The following is a 15,096-nucleotide window of genomic DNA, read 5'->3' as shown; positions in this document are numbered from 1 at the left end:
GGGCTAACAGTTAAGGAAACCCCTGGTGGCAGCTTGTCTATTCTGGGCCTTTTCTTGGACTCCCTTTTCTCTTGCTGCATGGGGTACGGCCAGTGAGCCTGATGGAAGTCCTGGGATGGAGCCACTGCCCTGAGGCTGCTCCTGTCAGTCTTAGCACATAGGTGCAGTCTGGGACACTGGATCTTCATAGGAAGTTAACTAGGTGATTAGTTAGTGCTTGGCAGTCTGGTACCATGCACAGCCCCTGTGAGGAGCTACAACACCAAATGGGCAGGCATGTGAACAGACAGATCAGCATCAGCTTTGTTGTTTTCTAGTCATCAAACAAAACTCATTTGTGTGTGTGTGTTTGTTTGTTTGCTTAATTTTTTACGTTTGTTTGTGTAAACTTGGGTATGGGCATGGATATGCATGTGTCACAGGGCGCCCATAGAGGTTAGACTACAACTTGCGGGAGTCAGCTCTCCTGAGGATAGAACTCATGAAGTCAGGCTTGCCAGTAGGCACCCTTACTAGCTGAGCCATCTTATTGGCCCTTTGTTTCCACTGTAAAACTAAATAGGGGCCGGAGAGATGGCTCAGCAGTTAAGAGCACTGCTGCTCTTCCAGAGGTCCTGAGTTCAATTCTCAGCACCCACATGGTGGCTCACAACTGTCTTAATAGGATCCCATGCCCTCTTCTGGCCTGCAATTATATATGCAGAACACTCAAATATAAAAATACAGAACAATTTTAAAAAAGGAAAAAAAACTAAAATATTATGCCAGGTCTGGTTATGATCAGACAGTGAATGATTTAAGCATAAAATGGTGATGATTAGGAATATCTGCATCTCCTTTTTCTTTTTTTTCTTTTCTTTTCTTTTTTTTTTGTTTTTTTTTTTTTGTTGTTGTTTTTTCAGGACAGGGTTTCTCTGTGGCTTTGAAGGCTGTCCTAGAACTCACTCTGTAGACCAAGCTGGCCTTGAACTCAGAGATCTGCCTGCCTCTGCCTCCCGAGTGCTGGGATTAAAGGCTTGCGCCACCACCATCTGGCTTGCATCACCTCTGGAACCAGTGGTCTGAACCAGATCCAAAGATCTTTGGCTTTTAAGACCTTGTCTGCCCTGGGTGGTTCTAATTCTTCACCCACATTCTTTGCTCTATGCAGTGTATCAGACCTGTCTTTTCAGCAGATATCTCTGCTTCAGTAGCATGACTGATGATGCCACCACCACCCGGCTTCTTTTTTATTTTTACTCACAGTCCCAGGTAAAGGGCAAGGGGCGAAGTCTGGTCATCTGGTGATGACCTTCCTGCTGTCTGTCATGGTGATAAAGAGCATCGTGTGGCAGCCTTCTGTGCATTGGCTTGACTCTCTCTTAGTGAATCAGGCTACCCTGTACAAGTCAGTGCTGTGCAGATGGAGAACTGTATTGTTTTGGCAATGGTGATGGTGGGGGTACCTCTGCATGTTAGTACAGAAGTGATTTTTCCCTGAGGATTCCCAGTCTGCATTTCACTGGATCTGTGGCTGTGGAACCCATGGATGCAGAGCCAACTGTTGTGTTTACATGGGTGCAATTACAGGTCCGGCCTGTACCCTTGCCAGTCTGCAGTGTGAAGGAATGGCAGGAAGACTCAGAAAAAGGCAACCCTGCTGCTATTTAAGTGGAAAATCTGCAATGAGGAAAGGGAAGTTCATGTTGATGTGGAAATTTTATTGCTCTTTTTGGAAATGAAAAATAGTGAAGGCTTTAGCTAATTGAAAGTGCTTCCTATTTGGTTAATTGGAATTTTTCATTGTGGATTTAGTCTCCAGGGCCAGAGAGGTGACAGGAATGAGCAGTCCTCCCTAGGAGGTGCATGAATGCCTTCTCCCTGCGCACTCATTCAGGGTTTACAAGTGAGGATGGAGGCTTGGGAACTTGAGGGACTTAAATCCCCACCGTGGGTAGAGGACCAAGCCCACCATCTCCAGAGCCTTCACTTTAGGCCCCTGTTGAACCTACTTTTGTATGAAACAGTTGTCTCTGGTCTTTTTTTTAAAGGGGCCGTTATCTTTTTCTTAACTTTCTACCTCCTCCTCTTCTTTCTCTTCCTCCTTTTTTGACATAGTATTACTTTTTAGCTCTGGCTGCCTGCCACCTATTATGTAGACCAGGCTGGCCTGGAACCCACAGAGATCCATCTGCTTCTGCCCCTCAAGTGCTGGGAGTAAGGGGTCCTTTCTGCTTTAAACTTCATCTAGTTAGTGCTGCAGCCTACCCGCCTCCTTCCCAGGCCTGGCTTCAGAGAAGTTTTTACTATTGTTTGTTTTGAGACACGGTGGGTCTCTCTCTCTGTCTCTGTGTCTCTGTCTCTGTCTCTGTCTGTAGGGGATGCTGTAGCCAGCCCCTAAGCAGGCGTGGCTACAGCATCCCCTACAATTCCCCTTTTAGTCCACTACCTCTCTCTCTCTCTTTCTCTCTCTGTCTCTTTCTCTCTCTCTCTCTCTCTGTCTCTCTGTCTCTCTGTCTCTCTGTCTCTCTCTCTCTCTCTCTCTCTCTCTCTTCTCTCTCTCTCTCTCTCTCTCTCTCTCTCTCTCTCTCTCTCTCTCTCTCTCTCTCTCTCTCCTGAGATTGGGTCTCACTATGTAGCCTTGGCTGTCCTCAAACCCACAGGGATCAACCTACCTCTGCCTACTGAATACTGGGATTAAAGGCATACTTGGCCTGGCTTTAGGTTTTTTGTTTCTTTGTTTTCTTGGCCTGGCTTTAGGTTTTTTGTTTCTTTGTTTTCGAAACAGGGTTTCTCTGTAACACCTCTAGCTGTCCTGGAACTCATTTTGTAGACCAGACTGGCCTTGACCTCACAGAGATCCACTTGCCTCTGCCTCCCAAGTGCTGGGATACAGGCGTGCTCCACCACCATCCGACTTTGGCTTCATGTTTTTTTCATAGAAGCCAGATGTGTTACTTACTGAACAATCATTCAGTTAATAAATATTAGCTGCTGATTCAAAGGTTTTATGAGCAGTTTGCAGGTAAACAACACACACCTGCAAGCCTGCATATGTCAGCCATCACTTTATGGCCTCTGGTTACACTGAGCCACCTGAGCCTCTGCTAACATGACTTCGGGTTGAATGTGAACAAGGTGCTGTGTAGCAGGCAGTACAGATAAGAAACGATCAGCATAATTTTATGGTCATAGCATCAGTGTGTTGGAACCAAACAGGAACTGAGAAATACCTAGTCATGGGTTGGAGTGGAGCTCCCTTGTATGACGTTTGTCCAATATGTGAGGCCCTGGTTCAGTCCCAGTACCAGAAGGGGGAAAAGCCAGATCATGGTGTAGATCATATATGGGTAAGTGAGTATTGCTACAGTGTAATTAGCCCCTCTTGCATTGATATTTGTGGGTTTCATTGTTTAAGGTAAATTGAAAGCCATTGCATGTGTGATGATGTATTGGAGCATAAATGTAGCAAAAGTCATGAAGGATGCTGTGGAAAGTCAAACAGAGGTTTGGGTAACTGTAATCCAGTCTAAGTCATGGTCTTGAGGTAAAGAAATTAATTTAGAAGATTTTGGTTGTGGCTGGGTCATTTCTCAGTTTCCATTCAGGCTCTTTTTTCCCTCTAAGAAAAGAATATGATGTCAGTAATTTCATGTGAGTGGATTTGGTTATGGGTGTTCAGTGACAGCTGAAAATGAAAATGCTTAGCTCTGTTCCCCAGGTCTGACTGAGAGTCCTCACTGAAGCAAGTATTCTCACACCCTTTGCTGTTGTTCATTCAAGATGATGCCTTTTGCCCAGTGCAGTGTTTTCTAACCAGTGATGTCACTTCCACATTCTAGTCAGAGCTGTTCACTCTGTTCACTCTATAATAGCTCTTCTCTGGGACTAACTTTCTACAAAATGGTTAGAGATGTTGGACCTTTCCCACTTAAACATTTGCCAGTTGGCAGAATAATTTCATCTGAAATGTAGTCAATCCTCAGGTGTCATGTTAGGAAGCTGATGGTAAAGTCTAGGCAGGCTTGGTTCGGAGAGCCCAATAAGCACTTGCCAGAGCTTGGTACAGGCACAGAGCAGGCCATCCTTGGTTCTCCCTAGGAGTGGGGATGGAGTGGCCTGAGCTTAGCAGCTGGGTCTTAGGAAGGAGGAGAGGATAGGGCAGGGTTGGTTTCAGTGCTGGCAGACACAGGTGGAGGGAGCACATTTGCTCTGCTGCCCTGCAGAGCAGGACTCCAGAAGGCCGTTGCCATAACCTCGTCCTCTTTCCTTTCTCTTCCCTGGAAACACCCTGTGCTCATGTCTGGGGTATGTGTAGGCACTGACGATGGAGCCCAGGAGGTGGTGAAGGACATCTTAGAGGGTGTGGTTGCATCCGCCGTGAAAGGTGAGTGGACAGCCTGCCTTTCCTGACACCTCTTCCTTGGTGGGGTTCTTCCCAGGGAACTCATGGAGCTCTTGGAAACCGAGTTGCTGTTGCCCCCCAGCCTGCACTTGGCACACAGCTGTGCTCTGGTTGCAGTGATTAGTTCTGTTCTGTCTAGATTGAGGTGAGGGTCATGGTTTACAGTGGAGACACAGGGGTCCACTGCATATGTCTTCTGCATCAGACATTATGTGTGCAGTTCACATAGCAGTGGGTATTAGGCACACAGGGAGGTGGTGCTCGTTGGAAGCCTGCAGTCCACCTCCACGGTGCACTCGGTGCTAGTCAGCTTATAGAGCTAGCCTTGATGCTGTGTCCTTTTCTTTGCTCCAGACTCAGTCACTGGCTGCATGTTGAACACTGTTCCAGTGCCATTAATTGGGCGAGAAATTTATAAAAATAGTAGCAGGTTGCAGTCAGCGTTTTTTAATGAAAGACACAGTAGAACACAAATGATTTTGTAGTTGAGTACATGCAGCATGGAAATGTTCATTCTTTTTCATAAAATGTTGCAGTTCTTTATGTGTCTATACTCCACACTTGGGAGTTACTTGATGCCACTGAGTTACATCACAGCCTGACATCATAGTTGGAAAGCTGTATCTCTGAGCTTCCGTTTGTTAACTGGGGTGCAGCCAGGCTCTCCTGAGAGCCCAGCACTTATTTCACTCCATAGCAAGGCCTTTAAGGAGCAGCCATGGCTCCTGCCATCCATCACACGGTTTGTTTGCCTCGCCACACCTCAGCTTGTCATGTAGAAGCACTGGGTCAATAACACGTCAAGTAAATAATATTTTATAAAACTATTGCTGGCCCTTGAGATCACCTAGCAGAGGAGAGTGTATCTGCCATCAAGTCTGGGGAGATGGAATTCAGTCCCCTGAGACCCACATGATGGGAGGACAATGCTGACTCCCACAAGGTATCCTCCAGCCCCCAACACAATAAATAAATATAATTTAAAAATATTTTCTATTTAGAAAAACATTTTGGGGGGCTGGAAAGAGCACTGACTGCTCTTCCAGAGGTCCTAAGTTCAGTTCCAAGCAACCACATGGTGGCTCATAACCATCTGTAATGAGATCTGATTCTCTCTTCTGGCCTGCAGGCATACATGCAGGCAGAGCATTGTATACATAATAAATAAAAAATTTTAAAAAAAGAAAAAGAAAAACATTTTGAAGCCAGGTGTGATGGCAAATGCCTTTAATCTCAACACTAGGGAGGCAGAGTCAGGTGGATTTCTGAGTTCGAGGCCAGCCTGGTCTACAAAGTGAGTTCCAGGACAGTTAGGGCTGTTACACAAAGAAACCCTGTCTCAAAAACCAAGCAAACAAAACAAAACAAAACAAAAGAAACCATATTTTGAAGACTACTTATTAAGTTCTTCAGTATCCTGTGCATATATGAAGAGGTATGTAACAGATTCCTCCCTCATTGTTTTTCTCAGTGTCAGATATTTTTTTTTTTTTTTTAGCTGAATGATGAAATTTGTGTAATTTCTGTTTTCTACATAGTTTCCAGGAAGCTCAGGTCTATTTTTTCCTTGTAACAAAGTTTTATTTTGGTTTTTGTTCTTTTAAACTGTGTCTTAATTCTTGTGTTATTAACCCTAGCCCTTGAAATAGAATCCTGGTTTTCCTGTTTTGTTCCTTCCAGTCTTTTTCAGCAATGGATGGGTGGGCAGGGCTGCTGCCGTTCACAGCTTTGCAGGGGTTGTGAGTGAACCCTTCGGGGAGTTACGCACTGCTGTGGATAAGAGTCAGGCCAGAAGCCTGACACCACTGTGTTGTGGGGGGGCTGGGGAAAGGGGCATGCAGTGCTGAGACGGGTTCAGGCAGCCTTTTGGGAACACTCACTGGACAATGACCTTGCATTTCTCTCTTCAGAAGCAGCAGAAAAGCATGGTCTGACGGAGCCTGAGCGAGTCCTGGGTGCCTTAGAGTGCCAGGAATATGCTGTTCACCCAGGAGTTGATGAAAACTCACAGACCAATGGCATAGCCGACGACAGGCAGTCACTGTCTTCAGCAGATAACCTGGTATGTATGTCATTGCGCATCTTGCATCCCACGTCCCCTATGGACACCCTTCCATTTGCACGCTTTTAGAAGATGCAAGATTAGATCTCTGTCAGAGAAGTGGCTATGCAAGGAGGCCCTGCAGGTGTTGGTTGCATAGACTTGGCCTCGGACTCTGTAAAGCAGAGTTAACTTTTCTAATGTTGCTTATATACACTATCACTACTGAACTGTTTTGGTTTTTGTTTTGTTTTTTTTTTTTTTGTCTTTTTTGTTGTTTTTTTTTTTTTTTTTTTTTTTTGGTTTTTTGAGACCGGGTTTCTCTGTGGCTTTGGAGCCTATCCTGGAACTCACTCTGTAGACCAGGCTGGTCTGGAACTCACAGAGATCCCCCTGCCTCTGCCTCCCATGTGCTGGGATTAAAGGCATGTGCCACCAACGCCTGGCTCTGAACTGGTTTTTTTGTTTTTGTTTGTTTGTTTTCAGGTCATGGGGCAAGTCTCACTATATAGCTAGGTTGGCCTTTCACTCACAGAGATCTGTCTGCCTCTGCCTCTGCTCTGCCTCTGCCTCTTATGTGCATATATGTCCCTAATCCCCCCTCCGCGCGCGCTTATGTGTGTATGTGTGTGTGTGTGGCATATGTGCACATGTACTTGCCTGTGCTTTTGTGGAGGTCAGAGGTCAATGCCAGGTATCTCTCTCTTCTCCACCTTACTTTTTTGAAAGAAAGTCTCTAATTAAATATGGAATTCAGTGATTGGCTACATTGTCTGGTTAGTGAGCCCAGGATCTGCCTGTCTATACCTACTGACACTGGAGTTACAGACACATGCTACCGTACCTTACTTTCATGTGCGTGTGGGGAATGTCAACTCAGGTTCTCATGCTTGTGTGCCTTGACTTCACCCTCTTTGGAGACTGTCCTGGACCTCACTCTGTAGGCCAGGCTGGTCGCAAATTCACAGAGATCCGCCTGCTCCTGCCTCCCAAGTGTTGGGACTAAAGGCTTGCACCACCACCACCCAGCCAAATGAAATATTTTTGAGTTGATTTTGAAATGCATGTCATTTTTTTCCCCAATCACTCTGCTTCAGAATTCTTACAAGTATCTTTCTTTTTGTCTTTTTCTTCCTTCTCCCTCAACCAGGGTTTGTTTGTATATTTCTGGCTGCCCTGGAATTCACTCTGTAGACCAGGCTGACCTCCATCTCATAGAGATCTGTCTCTCTGCCTCCTGAGTGCTATAATTAAAGACATGCGCCATCATTGCCTGGTCTCTCTTCTTCCTTCTTTCCTTCCTTTCTTTCTTGAGAGTGTGTGTGTAATGTATATTTTTTGGAATTGGGTGCCATAGCACACATATATCAGAGGAAAGCTTTGGAGTTGGCTCTCTATCCTTCTACTTTTACGTGGGTTCCAGGGATCAAACTCAGTTTGTCAGGCTTAAATGGCAAGCACTGTTACCCATTAAACTGTCTTGCTGGCCTCGTTGGGTTTTTTTGTTTTGTTTTGTTTTGTTTTTTTATTTGTTTTGTTTTCAAGATAGGGTTTCTCTGTGTAACCCTGGCTGTCCTAGAACTGGCTCTGTAAACCAGGCTGGCCTCAAACTCACAGAGATCCGCCTGCCTCTGCCTCCTGAGTGCTGGGATTAAAAGCTACACCACCACTGCCTTGTTGGTTTTTGTTTGTTTGTTTGTTCATTTGTTGGAGACAGGTTCTTAAACAGCCCCCTTGAGCTTGAGCTCACTGTGTAGCTGAGGAGGGCCTTGCACTCCTGATCCTCAGCCTCCATTCACAAGGCTGGGATGACAGGGGTGTGTCTATACCTGGCCTTTCACAGACAGGGTTACAATTACTCTTTTGACACAATCGGGGCATGTATCTTGTGTCTTCTCACCCCACCTCCCAGTTGAATAAATTCAGGAATTTAGGTTTCCATGACATAATTCTTTTTCTTCTTGGATTTCCCTTTGTTTCCAATCTTAGGAAGCAGATGTGCCAGGCCATGCAGCGGCTGCTAGGTTCTCCCACATTCTCCAGAAGGATGCCTTCCTGGTGTTCCGCTCGCTGTGTAAGCTGTCCATGAAGCCTCTCGGGGAAGGACCTCCAGATCCAAAGTAAGCTCGCAGCAGCTCTGGCCATCTGCTACCCTGTGAACTGGGAGTTTGTGTTCTGTGTTTTGTCCTCCCCTGGCCCCCACAGTGTTGGTGTGGGATGGCTTCACAGCTTTCCAGACCCGAGCAGTCCCTACACCCACAGCCTTCCATGTCTTCACTACCTAGAATCTTGCCCGGCTTTACTCTTGGATTGTTTGCTGAAAACAGCATGAACTTCGTGCTGTCTTTTTGCTAACTAATGGGCTTAATCTTGTGAGGCTGTGAAGGGACAAGATGCTTGCAGACTCCATTTCTGGCCCTGGTGGGAAACCTCAGCCCATGAACAAAGATTGAAGCCTCAGAGCCTAGTGTCTCTCCACAGTGAAGTAGCTGGCCCACAGTGTCTGTACTGTGGAGAGAAAAAAACTGGCTTTGTTTAGAGCCAGAAAACTATTTCAGATCTTATGTGCTTCACTCCAGGGCAGCTCCAGGGCTGCCCAAATGACAGAACTGCATTTTGAAAACTGACGGAGTGAAATGAGATATTTCTGTCCTAAGTACCTGGAGGTGTACTTTCTGTCTCTGCTGGTGCTGTCCTGACTGCTCATCATTATAACCCTCAGCCCTTCTGTTAAGCATCGTGACAACAGTTAAGAAAATGGCTAATGAGTGTTTTCCATTTTTTCTGTCTTTATTATGATTGTATTTGTGTGTGATGTGTGTGCTGGTGTGCACTTGTGGAAATTATTGGGCAACTTTGTGGAGTCAGTTCTTTCCTCCACCTTTACATGGATTCTAGGGATCAAACTCAGGTCATCAGGCATCGAGTATCCTTACCTGCTGAGCCACTTCCTCCCTGACCCCTCACTATCATGCTCAGAGGCTTATCTCTTAGGTGATTCTAGATGTTGTGAGAATGACAGTGTTATCACAGCCCTGTGCTCGTGGCAGATAGAGAGTGAAAAGTATAGGGCCAAATCTCCAGGAGAATATCGTGAGATAATTGCGTGGACCCAGCCTAGAGCTGGCTCTCCAGGCTCAACTTTCACCTTGTTCTTGCCCATTATCCACATTGTGCTGGGAACAGACAAAAAGGAGTATGAGTTGGCCATTCTTGTTCTCAGAGGGCCCATCTCATGCTTTGTGGCTGTGTCCTGTTGGCATATAGGTGCTGTTTCTAACTCTTAAATCATGGCCCTCAGGAGGTTCTGCTTGGCTGGGCATGGTATGTATACATTCTAGTAATGTGGTCCTTGGGGGGCAGAGGCAGGAAGGTCAGGAGTTAAAGGTCATCCTTGGTCACATAGTAGCTGGTAAAGATCAAAGGCTTTTCAAGAAACATACTGTTTTGGTCTGTGCCCAGTATTTGGCAGGCAGAGGGCAGGGTCACAAGTTCCAGGTCAGCTGTACACAGTGAGACCCTATCTCAAAACAAAAGGAAAAGCAGCCTTCTGTCTAGGTTCTACCTACTAGCATGCCATCACTGTCTTTCACTGCTTTCGCAGGTCTCACGAGCTTCGTTCCAAGGTGGTTTCCCTGCAGCTGCTGCTCTCCGTGCTGCAGAACGCTGGCCCAGTCTTCAGGAGCCATGAGATGTTTGTCACTGCCATTAAGCAGTACCTGTGTGTGGCTCTGTCCAAGAATGGCGTGTCCTCAGTGCCTGATGTCTTCGAGCTCTCACTTGCTATTTTTCTTACTCTTCTTTCAAACTTCAAGATGCACTTGAAAATGCAGATAGAGGTACATACTCCAGTTAGTTTTTATTTGGGGACATTAATGCCAGACGAGAAGCCTAGCTCTCAGGAAGTCAAGGACAGCCTAGGGTATGTAGTTCACTTGGGAGCCTGAGCTACGTGAGACCCTGTCTCTAAAAAAAGCAAGCAAGTAAGATGCTGGTGGCCTTGACGCTGTAGTAAGGTACTCCTTTTACTAGCTAGCCTGCTTAGTGGAACTTGTGAATGAGTGGGAAAGACCTTGTCAGAAAAGTTCGGTTCACCAGAGATTTAAGGTCATGGTATGTGTTCTCAACTTAGACCCACCCTGACCCCCAGTGTCTGTCTGGGCTCAAATTGTTTGAAATAATTTGAATTAGTTATTAGATGAGACATTATATTGCACAGATACAAATTTCTGGGTTTTCTCAAATTAATACACGTGGGTCCTGTACTAGCTCCTCAGCTCTGGGTGAGCCCCTGCTAACTGTCCACTGACTAGGCTGGGATCCCATGACCCTCAGCAAGCGTGCCTCCCACTTTGCCCTCTGCCCAGGCTGCCTCACTTAATGTAAGAGTGGCCCAACCCTAAGGTGTTTGCATCTTGAACCCTCCCTTATCTTCATACCACACAGGTCTTTTTCAAAGAGATTTTCCTGAACATTTTAGAAACATCCACAAGTTCTTTTGAGCACCGCTGGATGGTCATTCAGACCCTGACGAGGATTTGTGCAGGTATGTTCATCTGGGACACTTGGAACAGCTTCTGAAGCTTTTGTCTGCCAAGCGCAAATCAAGATCTTCTTTTAGTGTTTTAATGAATGATTGAGAAAATCCTTCCATTGAAGAGTTCATTCACAGGGCTGGAGTGATGGCTCAGCTGTTAAGAGCCCTTCCTGCTCTTATAGAAGACCCAAGTTTGGTGCCCAACACCCACTTCAGGTGGCTCACAACTGCCTATTAATTCTAGCTCCAGGGTATCTGACACCTTCTTCTGGCCCCTTAAGGCACTACACCCATGTGCGTAAACCTTCAAACCAACATATACATGATTTGTTTTGTTTTTTCTTTTTGAGACAGAGTCTTACTATGTAGCCAGGCTGGCCTCAAACTCAAAGAGAGCCCCCTGCCTCTGCTTTCTTAGTGCTAGGGTTTAAAGTGTATACCGCCATACCCAGCTTACACATAATTTTTTAAAAAATGAGTTAAGAAAATATTTGGGGGTGTTTCTTGTTGTAGCCCTGACTGTCTTGGAACTCACTCTGTAGACCAGGCTGGGCTTGAATTCAGAGATCCACCTGCCTGTCTCCCAAGTGCTGGGATTAAAGGCGTGTGCCACCACCACCAGCAGCAGCAAAATCCATACTTTTTAATCTTTTTTTTTTTTTTTTTTTTTTTTTTTTTTTAAAAAGGTTCATTCACACTGACTGAGAAAGGCCCATCTCACCTCTTGTAGAGGATGACTGGCTCAGGCTGATGTGCTGGGGACTTTTGATGTTAGCATCAAGTTTCGTAAATTCCAGAAACTTACTAATCATAGCAGGTTGGTTTTGGTGCTGCTGTCTGCCGGGCCTGAGGTAAATTTAAATGGATCTTCTGCCATCCCAGAGCTCTGCAGACAGGCAAACACTGTTTCTGAGTGACTCCTCAGCCAGCCCTTTTAGCCCCTTTTCTAATGAGGAAACTGAGCCTTTGCAAGGTGAAATGAGTGTCTGCAAGCAGATAGCACAGAGGTGGGTGGGCCTAAGAACAGAAGACCAGTCCACCGCGTGCTTCTGACATGCAGTTCCTACTTAGGATGTGGCCACTGTGGATAGAAGTTCACGGAGTATATTTTTAGCAAAGAAAGCATAGCTGGCCTTAGTGGTAGAGTTCTTGTCTAGTGTGCATAAAGCCGTGGGTTCGATACCCATCCTGACAACAATAAAAAAGAAATAGAAAGAAAGAAAATGTAATTGTTTGTCTTAGATCCAGATTTCTAATATGTGTATGTTATTTTCCAAGATGCCCAGTGTGTTGTGGATATTTATGTCAACTATGACTGTGACTTAAATGCTGCTAACATTTTCGAGCGTCTAGTAAATGATTTATCCAAAATCGCTCAGGGAAGAAGTGGACATGAGCTGGGGATGACACCTCTACAGGTAAAAAACCAGGGTGCATGGTTGTCTTTAAAGTTTACTAATTGAAATACACATCGTAATGGGCCATCATACCGCTGTCGCTGGGTGTGTGACCCCATTAGGGACAAAAGACACAGATGCACAGCTCCTACTGTCATGAAACCAGTGAAGAAGCAAGTTGTCTGCTGACATGCTGCACAGAGGAGACTGACTGTGTCAGGGGCTGGTCCCGTTGGAGTGCCCTCAGGGAACGGCAGCTCTCAGTCCTTCCTGAGTGACATGCACAGGGTCTTGGCATCGGGGCTTTTTCCTGGAGCAAGGCCAGAGTTGTCCTTAGGCCACAGGAGGATTTGTGCTGTCTAAAGTGTTGTGAGTCAAAAATAATGGCTTTTTTTCTTTTTCTTCAAGATCATCTTTAACTTGTGTTCATTTTTTTAAATGTAAGAAATTCTTCTTATGTGACAGGAATGGTGTCCCAGACCTTTAATTCCAGCACCCAGGGTTCTGAGGCAGGAGGTTTACAACTTCCAAGCAGGACTGGCCTATCTATTGAAACCCTATCTCAAAAAACAAAAACCCTGTTTAAGTAAAATTAGTATTATTTATCTGTAGTGTACCTTAAAATGAAATGCAGTTGTTGGTAGTTAGGGTATATGTTCTATCCAGAATTATTCATGTGCTAAATAATTGGATTTTTTTAGATTTAAAATATTAAAATATTATCAGATTTTGTCTTACTTGCTAGTATTTTATTTCATAAACAATGAATGGAGCAATCCTCCCTTCTTTCCTCCCTCTCACCCTGCCTATTCCTCCAGGGTCTCCCTGAAGCTGAAGCTCTTATTTTCTTGGCTAGACAGGAAGCCAGCATCTCCAGGCAGCCTCTTGTCTTGCCCCTAACAAAGCCAGGATTTCAGGCATTAGCTGGTCATCCAGCTTGTTCATGGGTGCTGAGGTCCAAACTCTGATCCTGAAGATTGCACAGCAAATAATGGGGCTTTGAGACAGCTCAGTTGGTTAAGTGCTTGCCTGGAAAGTGTGAGGACCAGAGTTGACCCCCAGAGCTCATGTAGAAAGCCGATCATGATGCCGTGCTGCAGAGGTGGAGACAGACGGACACCTGGAGTTTGCTGACCAGCTAGTCTAGCCTAGTTAGTGAGCTCCAGGCTAATGAGAGACCCAAGGAGGTGAATGGCATTTCTAAGGACGATGCTCAGATTGCCCTCTGGCACCCACAGGTGTGCACATATGTACATGTTCATGTGTGCACACAAAGACAATTTTAAAATGATACAGATAACGTTTGCAATTAGGAGTCACACAGGGTATACTGGAGTGCTAACCCTGATGACATGACCAGGGTTTTTGATGTGCCATTATTAACACTTGTCAGCTGTTATTAGTTCCCTGGGTTTTGTCTGTAGTGGAGCTGAGTGTTAGTAATTACTGGCAGCCTCACAGGACAGCCCACGAGTCCTACAATGCCCATGGTAAAGTGTATTAAGGCTCTGTAACTTTGACTTTGGGCCTCTAGGAGCTCAGTCTGAGGAAGAAAGGCCTGGAGTGTCTCGTGTCCATTCTCAAGTGCATGGTGGAGTGGAGCAAGGATCTATATGTGAATCCCAACCACCAGGCCACTCTGGGTGAGTGAGCAATGTGAGCAGCTTGCCATTGTGGGGACGTGTTGTTCTGGGATTTGTGACAAACAGTTGTTGTATTTCTTAAATACCTGTAAAACTTGTGCTTTCTAATATATGTGGGATGTTGGAGGTGTTCATTTCTTTTCCTGTAGCTGTAATAAGTAAGATACCCTGACTTAAGGGAGTAAAGCGCCCAAAGGAGAAAGGCTTTTTGCACTTTTAGTACTAAAGATTGAACCTAGATGGGCTGGAGAGATGGCTCAGTGGTTAAGAACACTGGCTGATCTTCCAGAGATCCTGAGTTCAATTCCCAACAACCACATGATGGCTCACAAACCATCTGTAATGAGATCTGGTGCCCTCTTCTGGCCTTCAGGGATACATGCAAACAGAACACTGTATGCATAATAAATAAATAATCCTTAAAAAAAAAAGATTGAACCTAGAGCCTCATGTATATTTGTAAAGTGATTTGCCACTGATCTGCTCAGCCAAAATGATTTGTTTTATTATTGTGTTGTTCTATATGTGTATGTCATGTGTGTGTGGGTGCCTGAGGAAGCCAGATCCCCTGAACTGGAGTGAGCTGTTTGATGAGAGACTCAAACTTGGGTCCTCTGGAAGAGCAGTAAGGCTCTTAACTGCTGAGCCATCTTTGCAGCCCTACTTTTAAAAAATTATGTATATGAGTGTCTGTGCATGAGTATATGCACAAGTGCAGCTGCCCAAGAAGGCCAGAAGAGGGTGTCAGATCTCAGGAGCTGGAGTTCATGAAGACATTGCAGGCATACCCTTCAGTGCCATGACCTGTCCCTACCCGGGCCTCCATTCCTGACCTCATTCCTGCCACCACCCGGAGTCAGGCCTGACTCCAGAGAGTTTTGCTGAGTCTTCCTGTCCTCGTACATTCTTTTATCCTTGCTTGCATAGACACCATACTCCTGAATTAGGCAGAGTGGTGGACGTTTGGATTTTGATAAGGCAAGTCCTTACGCTAATTAAGTATCTTGCTTTTGCTTTTTCTTTACTTGTGAATATTAGAATTAGTTTGAGTTCTATGTTAAATAAACTTCTATGTGATACTGAGGGAAATATTT

The 15,096-nt window shown here is 45.4% G+C and overlaps 1 protein-coding gene across 2 annotated transcripts in view; it reads left to right on the top strand.

Moving 5' to 3' along the window:
• Arfgef2 (ADP ribosylation factor guanine nucleotide exchange factor 2) overlaps positions 1-15,096 on the top strand; it is a 78,478-nt gene that overhangs the window by 25,088 nt on the left and 38,294 nt on the right. For both annotated transcript variants that reach the window (XR_004770625.1, XM_027423373.2), the window contains exons 7-13: positions 4,298-4,366; positions 6,295-6,446; positions 8,415-8,545; positions 10,030-10,264; positions 10,872-10,971; positions 12,241-12,380; positions 13,894-14,002. Coding sequence is in view for 1 of the 2 variants with exons in the window: in XM_027423373.2 (XP_027279174.1) it covers positions 4,298-4,366; positions 6,295-6,446; positions 8,415-8,545; positions 10,030-10,264; positions 10,872-10,971; positions 12,241-12,380; positions 13,894-14,002 (936 nt within the window). In the remaining variant the exon portion in view is untranslated. The remainder of the gene's footprint in view (positions 1-4,297; positions 4,367-6,294; positions 6,447-8,414; positions 8,546-10,029; positions 10,265-10,871; positions 10,972-12,240; positions 12,381-13,893; positions 14,003-15,096) is intronic.

The sequence above is a fragment of the Cricetulus griseus genome, chromosome 6 (genome assembly GCF_003668045.3).
Source record: "Cricetulus griseus strain 17A/GY chromosome 6, alternate assembly CriGri-PICRH-1.0, whole genome shotgun sequence".
NCBI lineage: Eukaryota > Metazoa > Chordata > Mammalia > Rodentia > Cricetidae > Cricetulus > Cricetulus griseus.
The sequence above is the reverse complement of the archived record's forward strand: the minus strand, read 5'-3'. Positions and strand labels throughout refer to the sequence as shown.